The 18,452-nt window shown below is 41.8% G+C and overlaps 1 protein-coding gene across 3 annotated transcripts in view; it reads right to left on the bottom strand.

Annotated features, from left to right (window-relative positions):
• The window catches only part of LOC126194934 (uncharacterized), a 274,312-nt gene that overhangs the window by 192,775 nt on the left and 63,085 nt on the right, over nt 1-18,452 (bottom strand). For all 3 annotated transcript variants that reach the window (XM_049933315.1, XM_049933317.1, XM_049933316.1), the window contains exon 6: nt 8,756-8,933. In XM_049933315.1, the coding sequence (XP_049789272.1) occupies nt 8,756-8,933 (178 nt within the window). The remainder of the gene's footprint in view (nt 1-8,755; nt 8,934-18,452) is intronic.

The raw sequence follows: 18,452 nt of genomic DNA, 5'->3' as shown, positions 1-18,452 counted from the left end.
GACTTTTTTGCTCTCCAGATCTGGTGAATTATGTTGGTCATGTTGTATATTGCTTCGTTGCCTCCCCACTTTATCATCTCAACTGCTATACCATCTTCTCCAGTTGTCTTATTATTCTTTAGATCGCTTATGGCCTGTGCGACTTCATCCCTGGTTGGAGGGTGTCTCTCTCTCTCTCTCTCTCTCTCTCTCTCTCTCTCTCTCTCTCTCTCTCTCTCTCTCTCTCCCCTATGTCAGTCCCCAGTTCCAGCTCTTCTTCAGGTGGTTCACAGTTCAGCAGGTCATGAAAGTGCTCTGTAAAAATCTGACAGTTCTCCTTCGCACTAACAGCCAGCTCCCCTTTCTTATCTCTTATAAACAGTTCTCTACCCCTGTATCCACTAGGACTCTTTTTAAATTTCCCGAAAAAGTGTCTGCTGTTGTTTTTCCTGAAGTTGGTCTCAATCTCATCCAGTTCCTGCTTCATCTTCTGTCTTCTGGTCCATCTTATTGTTCAGGCCACTTCCTTTCTTGCTCCTAAGAAAACTTCCCATTTTTCCGGGTCCTTCTTGCTGCTCCAGTCTCTCCAGGCTTTCCTGAGAGTCTCTACCGCTTCCTCACATTCCTTGTTCCACCAACAGGGCTTCCATTTCTTTTCTTCCTTTACATAATGGAATGTAGTCGAATAGGGTCGGGTGATGCTGAGGGAATTAGATTAGGAAATGAGACACTTAAAGTAGTAAAAGAGTTTTGCTATTTGGGGAGCAAAATAACTGATGATGGTCAAAGTAGAGAGGATATAAAATGTAGACTGGCAATGGCAAGGAAAGCGTTTCTGAAGAAGAAAAATTTGTTAACATCGAGTATAGATTTAAATGTCAGGAAGTCGTTTCTGAAAGTATTTGTATCGAGTGTAGCCATGTATGGAAGTGAAACATGGACGATAAATAGTTTAGACAAGAAGAGAATAGAAACTTTCGAAATGTGGTGCTACAGAAGAATGCTGAAGATTAGATGGGTAGATCTCATAACTAATGAGGAGGTACTGAATAGAATTGGGGAGAAGAGGAGCTTGTGTACAACTTGACTAGAAGAAGGGATCGGTTGGTAGGACATGTTCTGAGACATTGAGGGATCACCAATTTAGTATTGGAGGGCAGCGTGGAGGGTAAAAATCATAGAGGGAGACCAAGAGATGAATACACTAAGCAGATTCAGAAGGATGTAGGCTGCAGTAGGTACTGGGAGATGAAGAAGCTTGCACAGGATAGAGTAGCATGGAGAGCTGCATCAAACCAGTCTCAGGACTGAAGACAACAACAACAACAACAACAACAACATGAGCTTATAAATGACAACAAATAAAGATCTTATTGTGCATAACAGAACTATTAATTTAAAAAAGGCTATTCAGGATACCAGTACAAGTGGTTACAAAAGCTAAGCCTGTTTCACCATATTTTGCTTCATGTCATCCCATTCACTGAATGATTCAATTCCTTCTTCATATCTGGATCAATTGTGTCTTAATTTGTCTCTGTCTACTTTTATGTTTTCTGTTCTTCTCTTTGTCTGTGGCAGTCTGTCCCTGTTTGGAATCCAAAGGCACTTAACTTCTGTAAGATAGTGATCCGATTCTATTCTTGTGTACTTCCTGACTTCATGATCTCTTTAGCATTTGTCCAGCTGATTGCTATGTGGTCAATTTGGAATTCCCCAAGGCGGGTGCCTGGGTTTGCCCATATCTTTTTCTTACACAGTTTGGCCCTGAAGTGCGTTGTCATCAATCTCATTTTGTGTTCTGGACACAGTTCAATTAGTCTTGTTCCATTTTTGTTTGTCTGCTGGTGTGCAGGGTACTTGCCCACTACTCCTTTATGTTGCTTCTCTCTTCCAATCTGTGCATTATAATCTCCTACGAGTATCTTTACATGTCTATATGGTATGTTTTTCTGTGTAACATCTAGCTCTTCCCAGAAACTATCTGCAACTTTCTTGTCTTTCCTGTTCTTGTCATTTGTAGGTGCATGTCCAATTATTATTGTATACTTTTTCCCCCCCTGCTTGAAACGTCAACAATGCTGGTATTTAAAGCAACTCATCAATATGGACACACCAAATCTTACCTTCATCCTGTGGAAACCAGCTATGATGTATTCTGGCAACACCAGTAAATTAAAAATAAACATAAATACTGCTGCTTCCTCTGGCTTGCCATTTACTCTCTTTTTAATTTTTCTAAGACCAGTTACATCATCTTTTTCCCACGTAACTTACAATTACTGAAGCTCCATTACAATCAGTTCACTACAGAAAGCAACATCCTTGTTGAAATCCTGGCTGTTGTGAAGCTCCGTTACAATGGGGTAGTTAATAACCATTTCTGCATTTTGTATCTTCTCAATTTGCTGAGAAGTAAATACTTCTACAAAGCAATGTACCATTCCTAAGTCTTTTTACAGATTTAAGTGTTCCAGTGGTATGCAAAGCTATATGAGTATACAATGATGAAATCTTTTAAAATACACTGTTACCTTCTCTTCTCATTGCAATAAAAACATTCATAGCTATTTTAAGACCTTAAATACTCATAGGACTATCTTCAAAAGATCTTTTGGTTGCATTGGTAGGAATATCACCCAACAGGTCACCAGAACAGCTGAGAGTGTTTCCATGCAATGCAAGATGCATTTGACATCACATGAGCATCTAGTGAAACAATGGTTAATCCAAGAGTCCCATATTATCTGGATAAGTCTAATGCAACTAAGGTGCAGCAAGTGCCACAGCGGTGCCAAGTAATGACTGCTTCATCCCATTGGCACTTGGTAGTATTCGAGTTGGCCACGAGTGTAGAAGTGTGTAACTCTAATACGAGAAAAAGTTACAGTTATGTGCTAAAAAAGGGAGTTTGCAAGAATTGTAACGTCGAAATAACAAATTTAAGAGAACGAGTTGCAGGTCTACAATTCTTAGTCAACACTTTAAGAAGCAAAATCACCACACTCAAGAATGAAAATTGGGAACTACGGTCAAAGAACAAATCTAGCAAAGTGGCACCTGACGAAAGGCACAAATCGTCCGAGTGGACAGATGTGAGACACAAAGGTAGGACTTTAGCTGGAAAAATAAAAACGAACTTTGCAACAGCAGTTACATTTACGGATAAAAACAAATACGGTGTTCTGCAGTCCAGTGACGGTGTTAAAGACAGTGTAAAATATCCAGACCATTCAAAAGACAATGCGCTGAAAACGAATAATCACTCTGGGAAAAATGTTGATAAACGGGGAACAACAGGTAAAAAGAACAGTGTGCTTTTTCTAACAGACAGCCCTGGCAGGAATTTATCAAGTATGTTTCAAGAAATAAATTGAGACTTAGCAGTGACCAGTGTTGTTAAACCTGGAGCGGGAACTAAACAGGTTTTAGACCCTTGCATTCAAACAAAATCCACGCAAGAAAATGACTTTGTCGTATGCATAACGGGATCAAATGATGTCGCGAAAAATGAAGCAGAGGTCTGCGTAAAAGTGCTTCAGAACTTTCTAGAAAAAAATAAATCAAGGAATACAGTTGTTGCTACAGTGCCTCATAGGCACGATCTAATCTATAGTTCGTGCATTAATAAAGAAATTCGAAGAACGAATATTAAAATAAAGAAACTGTGCTCTGAATATGCAAATTGTGCTGTGGTCGATATAAGTAAACTGCAGTGTAACCTTCACACCAGACATGGGCACCACCTAAACTATGAAGGGAAAAAGTTTGTGTGCGAACGTGTCAATGAAATAATTAAAGGAAGACTCACACGGAATACAAAGATCTACGAAAGTAGTGGTTTGAGTAATACCTGGAATGTACGTAATTTTTTAGTATAAAAGTCTGTGAATTGGTGGGTAATAAACCTCCTGTACTTGAACTAGGTGCTAAAAGCGACATTCGAATGAGAGAGTGTTCACAGGCAATAAACAATAAAGATAAATCTGTTACTGTGATGCAAATGAACATTTGCTGCATTAGGAACAAAGTATTACAATTAGAACATTTTTGCAGTATTGAAAACGTTGATGTTGTTTGTATCTCAGAACATTGGCTGACAGAAGATCAAGTACAATATTTTGTTCCTCAAGGGTATGCTGTTGGAGACATTATGTGCAGAAGTCAAAGAAAGAATGGAGGTGTCCCAAAATTTGTTAAAGATAGTACAATGTTTACGAAAATAGATGTTAGCTCTTACTGTGCAGAACTAGATGGAGAATTTAGCTGTATAAGACTAAACGTACAGAATACTATAATTTTCAGCTTATATACACTCCTGGAAATGGAAAAAAGAACACATTGACACCGGTGTGTCAGACCCACCATACTTGCTCCGGACACTGCGAGAGGGCTGTACAAGCAATGATCATACGCACGGCACAGCGGACACACCAGGAACCGCGGTGTTGGCCGTCGAATGGCGCTAGCTGCGCAGCATTTGTGCACCGCCGCCGTCAGTGTCAGCCAGTTTGCCGTGGCATACGGAGCTCCATCGCAGTCTTTAACACTGGTAGCATGCCGCGACAGCGTGGACGTGAACCGTATGTGCAGTTGACGGACTTTGAGCGAGGGCGTATAGTGGGCATGCGGGAGGCCGGGTGGACGTACCGCCGAATTGCTCAACACGTGGGGCGTGAGGTCTCCACAGTACATCGATGTTGTCGCCAGTGGTCGGCGGAAGGTGCACGTGCCCGTCGACCTGGGACCGGACCGCAGCGACGCACAGATGCACGCCAAGACCGTAGGATCCTACGCAGTGCCGTAGGGGACCGCACCGCCACTTCCCAGCAAATTAGGGACACTGTTGCTCCTGGGGTATCGGCGAGGACCATTCGCAACCGTCTCCATGAAGCTGGGCTACGGTCCCGCACACCGTTAGGCCGTCTTCCGCTCACGCCCCAACATCGTGCAGCCCGCCTCCAGTGGTGTCGCGACAGGCGTGAATGGAGGGACGAATGGAGACGTGTCGTCTTCAGCGATGAGAGTCGCTTCTGCCTTGGTGCCAATGATGGTCGTATGCGTGTTTGGCGCCGTGCAGGTGAGCGCCACAATCAGGACTGCATACGACCGAGGCACACAGGGCCAACACCCGGCATCATGGTGTGGGGAGCGATCTCCTACACTGGCCGTACACCACTGGTGATCGTCGAGGGGACACTGAATAGTGCACGGTACATCCAAACCGTCATCGAACCCATCGTTCTACCATTCCTAGACCGGCAAGGGAACTTGCTGTTCCAACAGGACAATGCACGTCCGCATGTATCCCGTGCCACCCAACGTGCTCAAGAAGGTGTAAGTCAACTACCCTGGCCAGCAAGATCTTCGGATCTGTCCCCCATTGAGCATGTTTGGGACTGGATGAAGCGTCGTCTCACGCGGTCTGCACGTCCAGCACGAACGCTGGTCCAACTGAGGCGCCAGGTGGAAATGGCATGGCAAGCCGTTCCACAGGACTACATCCAGCATCTCTACGATCGTCTCCATGGGAGAATAGCAGCCTGCATTGCTGCGAAAGGTGGATATACACTGTACTAGTGCCGACATTGTGCATGCTCTGTTGCCTGTGTCTATGTGCCTGTGGTTCTGTCAGTGTGATCATGTGATGTATCTGACCCCAGGAATGTGTCAATAAAGTTTCCCCTTCCTGGGACAATGAATTCACGGTGTTCTTATTTCAATTTCCAGGAGTGTAGATCACCAGGAGGAGAGGTAAATACATTTTTCAAAAGATTTGAGCACCTTATGAGGAAAATACTAAAATCTAACATAAAACTAATTATCTGTGGTGATTTCAAGATTGAAATGTCCAACAGTGATGAACATGTTACTAGAACGTTTTTTAATATCTTAAGATCACTAAATTTACAATGTACAAATTACACACCAACACGGGATAAGGCGTGCTTAGATAATATTATAGTAAATTTTTCTAGAGATATGTATGACGTCAGACTTGCCAGTGGAGCCATAGCTGATCATGAAGCATTGATTTTAACATTCTCCTGTGATCAGTTGCCTAAATCAGAGTCAAGTCTAATGCTACATGGGTAAGAGGGCAGAAAGATGGATATATTAATTTATTTATTGACAGAATATCTTATGTTAACTGGGACTTTGTATACAACACACAACCTGAGAAGGGTGCTGGTGAAATGGTGTTTAACAACTTCCTGGAAATACTCATAGAGGTATGGTACTCCTGCTCACCATTAATCAAAAGTAGCCCTAAGCATAAACAGAAAAACAAACAGCTAAAATGGTATACAGATGAGCTAGCTCTCACTAGGGAGGAGATGCTCAGACTGTACAGAATATATAAAAATTCTTGTAAACAAGGACCTAAGCTAGATAATACTTCCTATAGAGCTTATCTAAAATGTAAAAAAATCTACAAAGACAAACTGTCCTTGGCCAAAAAAAACAAGCATGTGAACATTACATTGAAAGTGCTGCCAACAAATGTAAAGCAGCATTGGATATCATCAACCAATATAATTCACAAACCCATACACAAGATGCAATGCTGGTCCCAGAAGAAATAAATAATTACTTCCTAACCTCAGTGAGCGAGCTGAAAAACAAAATCAAGCAAAATGGCACTTGTGCACTAGATCATCTTGGTGCTGTGCCCCATAGGATGTAGACTTTCCATTGGAATGTTGTCACCCCAGAGGATATTGTAAAAGCTGTGGCAAGGTTCATCAACTCCAAAAGTATGGACTGTTATTGGTTTTCTAACTATGTAATGAAAAAAAATAATACACCTTATCTGTCAACCTGTTTCTTTCATTTTTAATATGTGTTTAGAATCTGGAGTTTTCCCAGATGCACTCAAAACTGCTCAAGTGATACCAGTCTTTAAAAAGAGAGATAAGCATCTGCCCCAAAACTATCACCCAGTTTCTATTGTCCCAATTTTCTCTAAATTTTTTGAATATGTAATGTACAGTCAACTAAATAACTATTTTGATAAGCATGATCTCCTCTCCAACAGACAGTTTGCATATCAACATGGTAAAAATACCACTACTGCTGTCACTGAAGTTGTTAACCAGGTGTAAACGGCATTCGAAAATAAGGATCTAGTATCAGTCGTACTTTGTGATCTTAGCAAAGCCTTCGACTGCATACCATCTAACACCCTACTTGCAAAACTGGAATTTTATGGCATACACAAACCATCTTTGGATGTAATCAAATCATACTTAAGTAACAGGAGACAGTTTGTATCAATTAAAAATAGATGCTCCTCACTGAAGGAAGTTCGGACTGGAGTGACTCAGGGCTCGGTCCTAGGTCCTTTTCTGTTCATCATTGCAATTAATGACTTACCTTACCACGTAGGAGCAAATTCAATTGTGTGTTATGCAGATGATACAACATTGCTCAATACACACCATGACACAACAGAACTGCATCAGGCAACACAGGAAAAACTATAACTAGTAATGGATTGGTTTTCTTCTAATAAACTCCTGTGTAATCCTGATAAAACACAAGAACTAATTCTGGGTTTAACTACAGCTGTTGAAAGCAAATCACTAAAATTGTTAGGATTCCACATTGATTCAAAATTAAACTGGGAGGTACACATTAGCCATATCTGCAAGAAAATAGCAAGAGTGTGTTATCTCATCTGGAAACTGACAGATGTAGTCACTGATGAGTATCTAAAGGTGGTATATTTTGGCCTCTTTCGGTCACACATTTCCTATGGCATATTGTTATGGGGACATTCTCACTTTGTCAGTGAAATTCTGAAAATTCAAAAAAAAGTAATCAGAATAATGAGCAAAGTTAAGCCCAAGGAACACTGTCGCCCCCTCTTTATCAAGCACGATATTAACTGTTGTGAATATATACATCTACACAGCACTGCTTTATGTCAAAAGCAAAATAAATGAGTTCGAGACCAGAGAGAACATACATCCCCACAACACCAGAGGCAAACTGGACTTTGAAATACCAAGACACAGACTCACACAAAATAATGAGTTTAAAACTCTTCAACAAACTTCCAGCATCTGCTCGGTCACTGACCAGTAATATTTTCAAACGTAAGGTTTATGACTGGTTACTCAAACAGAATATTCCCAAAAGAAAAGGAATTAAATTGTAAAAACTTTACTGTAAAGTCATTGTTAATTGTATATTTAATGTTCAGACCTATTCCGCTGTAAGTGGTCAGTGTTTAATAAACTGAATACTGAATACTGAATATACACTGAGGTTGAGAGTTTTCTTCATAAAGATTTGTACCATCCTTGCTACCCAGCAAGATACCTGTTTTGTGACACACAATGTTTCACCCTTACACTCATCAGTGATCACTGAAGAATAAGCGTAGTCTCCAATAAGTGGTGGTGACCTGCCCCCAGCCCGAGTTCACTGAAGTGTTCACTATTTGAGCTGAGCTGGGAATCACATGTGGTTTATTGAGTTCTGTGGACAGAGCAAGCATTGTCCTCTTTATTCTTACACCCCCCCCCCCCCCCCCCCCCCGCAATTCACTGTCTAAACAGGCCTTACAGGACTATTTTTAAAAATTTAGAACATTGTCCCTCATTTTTAGTAACAGTAGACCTAACTGTTGTTTCAATATGTTAGTAATAGTTTATCTGTTTTTACTATATTTACAACTTCACCTCATTACATAAGGAAACAAAAATTCTAAATCAATTCTGATTACCATTAACAATAATTTCTTTCTACTAATAAGTCAGTTTAGAACCTTTCAGTCCATGACAGAGATCTCCATAATGAGTGGCAAGGGCTATAAGCACAGGTGATCCTTCTTTTGCTGCTTCGCGAGCTAATCGCATCACTAATGGTGTAACAGCTGATACTAAAGTATCAGGAGTCAAGCTGCGCAGAGATGAAGCTGTTGCACCTATTACTGATACCAGTACCTGTAAGGGAAAGACAATGAGAACATGTCAGAAGAGTACATAATTCAAAACTTGGAGATGGACATATTCCAGAGAGAGAGAGAGTTTATAAATGTGTGAAGGAAAACTATATGTCAATGAAATTCATTCCTCACACTGCTCAAAATACCTTACAGACAAGTTTCAAGGTATTTAACAAACAAAACAAATAAAATCTGTGATCGGGTGAGAAATAAAACACTCAAATTTTTTTTTATAAATTTATAAAGTACAGAACAGAACCAGACGTTATGCTAGTGGCAACAAGTAAAAATGTTTCATGTAACTATCAGCTAATAACAGTCATGGTCATTCTAATGTAACTATAATTGTAACCACTCATAAAGTTGCCTTCACAACTGACATAGTATTCCACTGCACGGTGAAAAAAAAAATAAAAGTATGCTGGTAGAAAGTGCTACCTGGTAACAGCTTAGCTCAGTTCATTTTTGTGTTCCACAAATCATATTCACAACAACTTGCCACAACGTGGAACATGTCAGCAGGTTCAAAAAAAAACATTCATTTCTTCCTGTGAAGACATGACTACATTCTGACAATGTACATAATTGAATTTTTTGTTTTCTTAATCTACAAAAAAGTTTGGTAAATGTAACCCAACCACACTTCTACTATACACTCAAAAATTCATCTATGTAGTGCAGACATTTGTTAAGTAGAAATAATTGCAATTTCTTTTTGAAATTTTCATCTGTCAGCATCTTTAGTCCAAAAGGGAGGTGGTCAAATATTTTTTATCACTGCACACTTTACTCCGTCCTGTGCAAGAGTAAGATTAAGATGTGGATAATGGAGGCTAGTTTTGTTCCACTGTTATATTCACGATTTCTACTGTTATTTTCAAATAGCACCTGATGCTTGACAACAAACTTCATGCCAAATACACAAGAGATAATAAATGTTTATTTGAAAGTAGAAATAGTAAGTGATGGTTGACTTGAAGAGCAGAGGGGCTACTGATAGAACAGTGCAGTGAAAAATTTCTTCACTTACAGAGCTATAAATCGAACACAAATAAGAAGAGCAGAGTGAGGAGCAAGAAGCTGATGGGTAGAGGTGGGGAGTGAGGTAGGAGGATTCAGTGTAGAAGAGAGACTCTTGGAGATCTGACAGCAGGCTGACTGTGGGACTAAAACTACACTGGAGGGACCCATGAAAACTGGTTGGTGATTATGCCTACTCTACATCTACATCTACATACATACTCTGCAATCCACCATATGGTGCGTGGCGGAGGGTACCTCGTACCACAACTAGCATCTTCTCTCCCTGTTCCACTCCCAAACAGAACGAGGGAAAAATGACTGCCTATATGCCTCTGTATGAGCCCTAATCTCTCTTATCTTATCTTTGTGGTCTTTCAGCGAAATATAAGTTCGCAGCAGTAAAATTGTTGTGCAGTCAGCCTCAAATGCTGGTTCTCTAAATTTCCTCAGTAGCGATTCACGAAAAGAACGCCTCCTTTCCTCTAGAGCCTCCCACCCGAGTTCCTGAAGCATTTCCGTAACACTCGCATGATGATCAAACCTACCAGTAACAAGTCTAGCAGCCCGACTCTGAATTGCTTCTATGTCCTCCCTCAATCCGACCTGATAGGGATCCCAAATGCTCAAGCAGTACTCAAGAATATGTCGTATTAGTGTTTTATAAGCGGTCTCCTTTACATATGAACCACATCTTCCCAAAATTCTACCAATGAACCGAAGACAACTATCCACCTTCCCCACAACTGCCATTACATGCTTGTCCCACTTCATATCGCTCTGCAATGTTACGCCCAAATATTTAATCAACGTGACTGTGTCAAGCGCTACACTACTAATGGAGTATTCAAACATTACGGGATTCTTTTTCCTATTCATCTGCATTAATTTACATTTATCTATATTTAGAGTTAGCTGCCATTCTTTACACCAATCACAAATCCTGTCCAAGTCATCTTGTATCCTCCTGCAGTCACTCAACGACAACACCTTCCTGTACACCACAGCAAGTTGCGTTTCGCAGGAGTGATGCTTTCTGAAGCCATGCTGATGCATGGACAGCAACTTCTCTGTCTCAAGGAAATTCATTATATTTGAACTGAGAATATGTTCAAGAATCCTGCAACAAACCAATGTTAAGGATATTGGTCTGTAATTTTGAGGATCCGTCCTTCTACCCTTCTTATATACAGGCATCACCTGCGCTTTTTTCCAGTCGCTCGGGACTTTACGTTGGGCAAGAGATTCGCGATAAATGCAAGCTAAGTAAGGAGCCAATGCAGTACAGTACTCTCTGTAAAACTGAATTGGAATCCCATCAGGACCTGGCGATTGATTTATTTTCAACCCATTCAGCTGCTTCACAACCCCAGGGATGTCTACCACTATGTCCTCCATACGGGAATCTATACGAGACTCAAAGGGCGGTATGTCTGTACGATCCTCCTGCGTGAAAGATTTCTCAAATGCTAAATTTAAAATTTCAGCTTTCGTTTTGCTGTCTTCCGTTGCCAGGCCAGACTTGGGTTTTCAGCAAGATCTTTTGCTAAGGTATGACGATGGTAGTGGTTGTATGCTTCATGCATTGCTCTTTTTACAGCAGCACGCATCTCCTAACTCTTGCCTGTCCTCATTCTCCCGATCTTTCATGTACCGCGAGTGCAACTGTCTTTGCTTCCTGAGGATTCTCCGAATTGCTCTGTTAAACCACGGTGGGTCTTTCCCGTCCATAACCCACTTTTTCGGCACATACTTGTCCAATGCGTGATTTACAATGTGTTTAAAATTTACCCATAATTCTTCCACATCCATCGTAATGGAAGTAAATGAAGTCGATTCATTTACTAAGTAGGATGCTAACAACTGCTTATCTGCTCTTTCTAGTAAGAATACTCTCCTAGCCTTCTTGACTGACTTTTTAACTTTCGTAACCATAGTCGTAATGACAACATCATGATCACTAATCCCTGTCTCAACACTGACACCGTCGATGAGGTCTGGTCTGTTCGTGGCTACCAGATCTAAAGTATTTCCATTACACGTTGGCTGTCGATTTAGCCGCTCAAGTCAGTTCTCGGATAATGTGTTCAAAAGTAATTCACACAACGGCTTGTCTGTACCACCTGTAATGAATCCATAGACATCCCAGTCTATACTAGGTAGGTTGAAGTCGTCTCCGACTAATATAGCATGATCCGGGTATTTCTGCGATACAGAATGGAGACTCCCTTTGAATGATTCTAGAACTGTCACAGTGGAACCTGGTGGCCGGTAATAACACCCAACAATTACCTTTATTTCTCCTAGCCCTGTTAAACGTGTCCAGATAACTTCACAATCACACTCTACTTCGATCTCAGTAGACACAATATTTTTGTCAACTGCAATGAAGACACCACCTCCTACAGTGTCTAATCTGTCTTTCCGATACACGTTTCAACCCTCACTAAATATTTTAGAACTTCCTATCTCAGGGTTCAGCCAGGTCTCAGTCCCGAGAATAATTTGCGCACCACACGCTTCCTGGAGGGCAGTAAATTCAGGAACTTTATTCTGAACACTCCGAAAATTTGCTGCTAATATCTTGATAGCTAAAGTGTCTTTACACTGAGTGCGTCCTGATTTCCCTGCCTGCACGTCGACTGGTGAGTGTTCATCAGGACACCTCACACTACTGCCTAGCCTAAAAAACCCCCATGTGCACGCCACAAGTACTCTGCTACCCAAGTAGCCGCTTCCTTTGTGTAGTGCACCCCTGACCTATCTAGGGGCGTCCTACAATTCCCCACCCAATAGCACAAGTCTAGAAATCTGCAGCCAAGACTATCACAGAGTCGACGAAGCCTCTAGGTGAGACCCTCCACTCGGCTTCAAACCAAAGGACCCCGATCCACTCTGGGAACAATACGTGCCTGTGTAAAAAGTGCCATAGCACTTGCAACAGATTTAGTATGATACATGATGTGGCTGTTTTCACACGTAACGCTCCCTCTGATGGGATAGGATACAATTTTACAATAGGAACAGAATTGGAAATGTGTTGGATGGGTCCATGGTACATCTTGCACCTGGATCTCAACCCATGTGACAGTGCACTGGAAGTAGGGGTGCTAAGGAGACAGAAAACAGTATTTGATAGGTTGCATGAGCAGCATAATATTATAAATTACTTTCATATTTGGAGCACTGGTGAAGATAATATGCTCCACTTGTGAGATAACTCTCCATAATCATGTGTAAATTTATTGTTTGTTATATTGTAAAGAAATCATTAAACTTGGTTGTAAAGATATCATTAAACTTGGCATATCTTGTAAAAGCTTTAATGACCATTAGTAACACTGTGCTACTGCTTTGTTACAATTATTTTTTGTATACTTTGTACACTCTCACTCCACATACAAACTATGTGCCATGCGTTCATACAGTGCAGTCGCTGCACGTAAGACGTGGCCACCACCTTCTCGAGCACCATGTGCCAACACTCCAGTGGCAGCAGTGTGGCATACATCAAAGTGCTCACAGCAGGGGCACTACAATAGACGCAGCAGTCATACCACTGGAGTCGACAGAGCCAATCAGGAGGCAACCCCATGCAATTAAGTCACATCACTGCGGCCTGGAAGGGTATTCATCTACTGGGCCTCCTGCAGTATGGAGCAGGTCTCCTCTCAGTCGCGACGCTATTAGTGTGATAGTGATTACGGGAGATGAACTTTGGCTACAGACCTGGACACAAGTGATTACAATGAGTTATGTTTCGCCTTGTTTTCAGAATAAATCTTTGAAGTTGTAATTAATTCTGACTTTCCCTTTGGTAGTTCGTAACTGGAACACAACAAATTTCCCAGGCTTCTAATCAGTCCTGGGATTTGGGATTTGGATTTTTTTTTTTTTTTCATCTGTCAATGATTTGATAGTGTTTCTGTGTCTGTTAATTGAGTTGGTGAGTTTTTTCTCTTCTTCTGTGGTTTTTAGATATTTCATTTTCAGGACAGCACACTGCACTCGGCTCCTATTTTGTGGTTCTCTGCTGTCACTTGTGTATTTTGTCCCCCTGTTCTTGTTTTCATGATAAGATATTTAGTAACAGTTTGTTAAAATGTCAAAACAACAAGAACCTGTCTCTGTCGTTCCCATTACTGAAGTTTGTAATTTGCGGGCTCAGCACATCAACAACTTTGTTGCAGCATTAAAACAGTCCATCGTCCTGAATACTCAGCTGCAGCAACAGCGAACACAGCCTGCACTACCAGTTCCAGTCAAACCTCCATTTCATCAGTTTGACCCACAGCAAGAGGAACGAGACATATATAAACATCAGCTGGAGATACATTTCAGCATCTATAATGTGTCACAAGACGTACAGAAAAATTTGTTCTTATCGGTTGTAGGCACCAATACCAATAACATTCTTCTGAAGCTTAGTCCTGACTACTGTCGTGACAGGTGTCGATGGACTGTATCCTCTCATTGCTAGACAGTTATTTTTAACAACAGTGTTAGTAAGAAGTTGCATGGCTCAAATTTTTTCGGCCACATCAACATTCCGATCAGTCAACTCATCAGTGTATCATGGAACTGACAGGCTTGTTACAACAGTATTGATTTAACTGTGATTGCAGTAAAAATTTCAATGATCAAATGTTACATGACACAGTAGTGCAGAACTTGTCAGACTCTAGAATACGTGCAGCTATCTTACGCCATCAAAATCCTTCCCTCCAGGATGTGTTAAACAATACTGACAGTCATGAAGTTAGTTTCAATGTGGAACAGGTCATGTCTTCAGAATTTGTGTGTTATGTGTCACTTGAAAATACAAGGAACGGTTCTAGCCATGCAAAGCAAGTGTCAGTGCAGTAAACACTCCACACCAGCGTCGCGATGCTTGCGCGCACTGCAGCTCATGTAAACAAGCTCAAACTGTGTCTGGGTTTTCCTCTAAGTCCCATACTGAAAGTAATAAATCTTGTACGCAGTGTAGCATCCAACAAAAAAGAAAGGACTGTTGATTCCACAGCAGTACATGTTTAACGTGCAGTAAACAGGGTCATGTTTCAATTGTTTTATCAATTGAGTAAGTCTAATCACACACAGCAGCATATGGGCATCAGTACTGTCTCTTCCAGTAGTGCTCAGGTGAATTCAGTGGTTTACAGCCGTAACTATGTCTATGCATTGTCGGTAACTGGGCTGGAACATCCACAGTCAGATTCAGTTGCCCAGTGTACCCCTATTGTGTCAAAAGCCACCACAAATCAGTCAGTAGTTACACAGAGAGTATTATTGGAACTCCTATCTTCCACCACAGGTGACGTTGCAGGTCCTGGACTCCCAACCTGTTGCCTCTGACCCACTTGGTTGTGGCTGTGTAGACTCCAATGGTGATTCTCCAGACAATGCTTTGAATCGGGAACTTTGTGTCAATGTCAGGTAGCAATGGTTCAGATCAGGCAATCAGTTTTGCAGTTAATGTGATAATCTCTGAGTGTAGACAGCAACATAACAGCCTTTTACATGTGAAGTTGGGTACACAATGTTGACGGGTACGTCACAGTGACTTTCGGAACAAAGTTCCATCACAGCTGACGTCAGTTTCTCTACAATCTAGTAAGACTGCAAACAAATTGTTTATTGATGTGTTCATCGAAGGTTTAATGGTTTGATTGCAACAGTATGTGAGAGCTACTACCACCATGTTGAACCAACAAACATATCAGCTCCTCAGTTCCCCACACTCGTCTCCCTGTACCAAAGTATTGTCTGTATACAGTGGTGCATAGATCTCAGTCTTAGGTACTTGTAGTTTATCTGTGTGTAACAAAAGTCAGATGCTCACGGTTTGTTTTATACTGTTGGAATCTTTTAATTCACCTAAAATTTTCGGTATGGACGCATTTGAACTGTTTGGTTTTTTTCTTGTGGACAATGTGTTTCAAGTAGCTACTCACATACCCCCCACAGCAATTTCAGGACCAAATATCAAAACTTTGTGATAAATATCCTGACATTTTTCAAGAGGGACTCGGTAAAGCTAAGGGGTTCGAAGCCCATATCACTCTTAAACAGGATGAGCAGCCTAAGTTTCACAGAGCCTAGCCGGTACCACATGCGCTCAAAGACGCTGTTGCGGCTGAATTGCGTAGGCTACAGGACACTTATGTCATTCGGCCTATTTCAAAATCTCAGTGGGCATCACCAGTGATGGTGATAAAGAAACAGACTGCAAAGTTATGACTTTGTGCTGACTTCAAGGCAATAGTTAATTTATTTCCACTTCCTCGGCCTGAAGATTTGATGGACCGCCTGAATGGAGGAAAGTATTTTTCCAAAGTTGATCTCACTGAAGTGTACCTTCCACTGCCTCTGGACAATGCTTGCAAACAGTTCATGGTTATCAATATGCAAGTCGGACTCTTTTAGTTTTAACGTCTTCTGTATGGGACACCATCCGCCCAATCTCTGTTCCAACAGTTTCTCAACCATTTGGTTGCAAAGGTTCCATCCTGCTCGCCCCTGTTTGTATGACATTGTTGTACCTGGTAGACCTCCTGAGGAACATTTATCAAACTTAGAACAGTTATTTCACGTCGTGTCCGAATCGGTTTGCATTACAATAGAAGCAAGGACGAGTTCTTTGCCACTGAAGTTGAATATCTCAGACATGTAATAAATGAACAGGGTATCCATCTCAGTCATCGTGATTTAGAAGCCAGCCAATGGCTTCCTACACCTATGAATGTTTCTGAACGCCAGGCAGTTATGGACAAACTGTCTTACAAAATCAAGTTTCTCCAGGACGCCACCCAAATTGTCACTCTGCTAGACAGGCTTCAGCATAAAGGAGTACTATTCTAGCAGGGTGGTGCGACCAGGCATTTCAGTGCCTTAAACGAGCTCTTCTCTCCAATTGGTGCCTTGTGCATTATATCCAAACAAGCCACTTTTTTTGGCAACTGATGCAAGTTCTTATGGCATAGGTGCGATCTTGTCTCACAGAGTTGATGGTGTAGAATGCCCCATCATGTTCGCGTCTAATGTGCTCATGCCTATCCAATGAAACTATTCTCAGATGGAGAAAGAGGCCTTAGCAATCATATATGGAGTGACTAAATTCCATAAATACTTGTAAGGGTAAAGTTCTACTTAGTCACTGACCACAAGCCACTGACATCTTCATTCAACGTGAAAAAAGAGGCATCAAAGTTACAGCGACGGACTCTCATTTTATCCAACTAAAATACGACATTATGTTTCAGGTTACCACAAAACATGCCAATGCGAACACCCTCCCCGGGTTCTACATAGGACAGGATGCAGCCTTCGATTCCTCAGATGCTGCATGTTTCCAATTTGAAGATGCAGAACAGTCAGCCCTTCAAGCATTTACACTGGATGCCAAACTTATTGCTCAAGAGTCAGCCAAGGATTCCGAACTTGCCATGACTCTCCATTATGTTTGAGATGGATGGCCGTCTTTGGGATCTTTGATTCGACAGGCCAGTGTTTGCTGCTTCTTCGGCATCCGTCACTTCTTGTCAAGTCACTTGGTGGTCCTTCTCCTGCACATGGAGAATGGTCAGGCAGAGTGTCATCATCCCTTGGTCTTTGTACCAAATAGTTTAGAAGTTGCTTCATCAAGGACATTGGGGTGTAGTGAGAACCAAGTAACTTGCCCATCAGCATTGCTCTTGGACTGACCTGGATCGAGACATCGAACATATGACTGGACAGTATCGTACTTGTGCTGAGAACAAGGCAGTGCCCAAGCAGCATTTCTTCAGTTGGCTGAAACTTTCAGTGCCAAGGCAATGCCTTCACGTCAATTTTATGGGTCCCATCTGGAACATCCGAAGGCTTCTGCTCATCGACACCTTCAGTCGATTTCCCATCGTCCTTCCAATGACAAGCTCAGCTAACATCCGGGCCCTACAGAGTATCTTCTCCAATGAAGGACTTCCAGAAACTTTAGTCAGTAACAACGGGCCACAGTTCGCGTCTGTGAAGTTTTGTCAAGCCAATTGTGTTATGCACATAACGACTGCTCCTTTCTCTCCCAGTCAAACAGCAAGACCGACAGATTTGTTTAAATGTTTAGGTCTCAGATGACCAAGCTTCATTACACAATATCTAGGGAGCAAGCAATCCTCACCATCCTTTGCCCCTACCATTCCCTTCCTGCCACCAGGAAATCTCTGGCCGAGTTATTCCATGGGCGGCCTCATTGCATACTACTTAATTTGCTGGCACCGCATTCCCCAACTTTCAAGGCACCATTCGCAGCGCTACGGGCTAGGGGATCCAGTCTTCTTCCATTCCTTCCAGTCATCATCCAGCATGGCTTCCAGTACTGTAATATGCATGGTATGTTGTTCACAGAGTTGACGGTGACTTCTGCTGTCATGGTAATCAGTTCTGTTCCCACTTCTGTCAGTAATCTGCTGTCGGCTCTTTTCCCACATACTCTCCATGGTTTGAATCACACGGAGCTGCA

Source organism: Schistocerca nitens, chromosome 7, assembly GCF_023898315.1.
Source record: "Schistocerca nitens isolate TAMUIC-IGC-003100 chromosome 7, iqSchNite1.1, whole genome shotgun sequence".
NCBI classification, from domain to species: domain Eukaryota; kingdom Metazoa; phylum Arthropoda; class Insecta; order Orthoptera; family Acrididae; genus Schistocerca; species Schistocerca nitens.
This window is presented reverse-complemented; position numbering and strand designations above follow the sequence as displayed.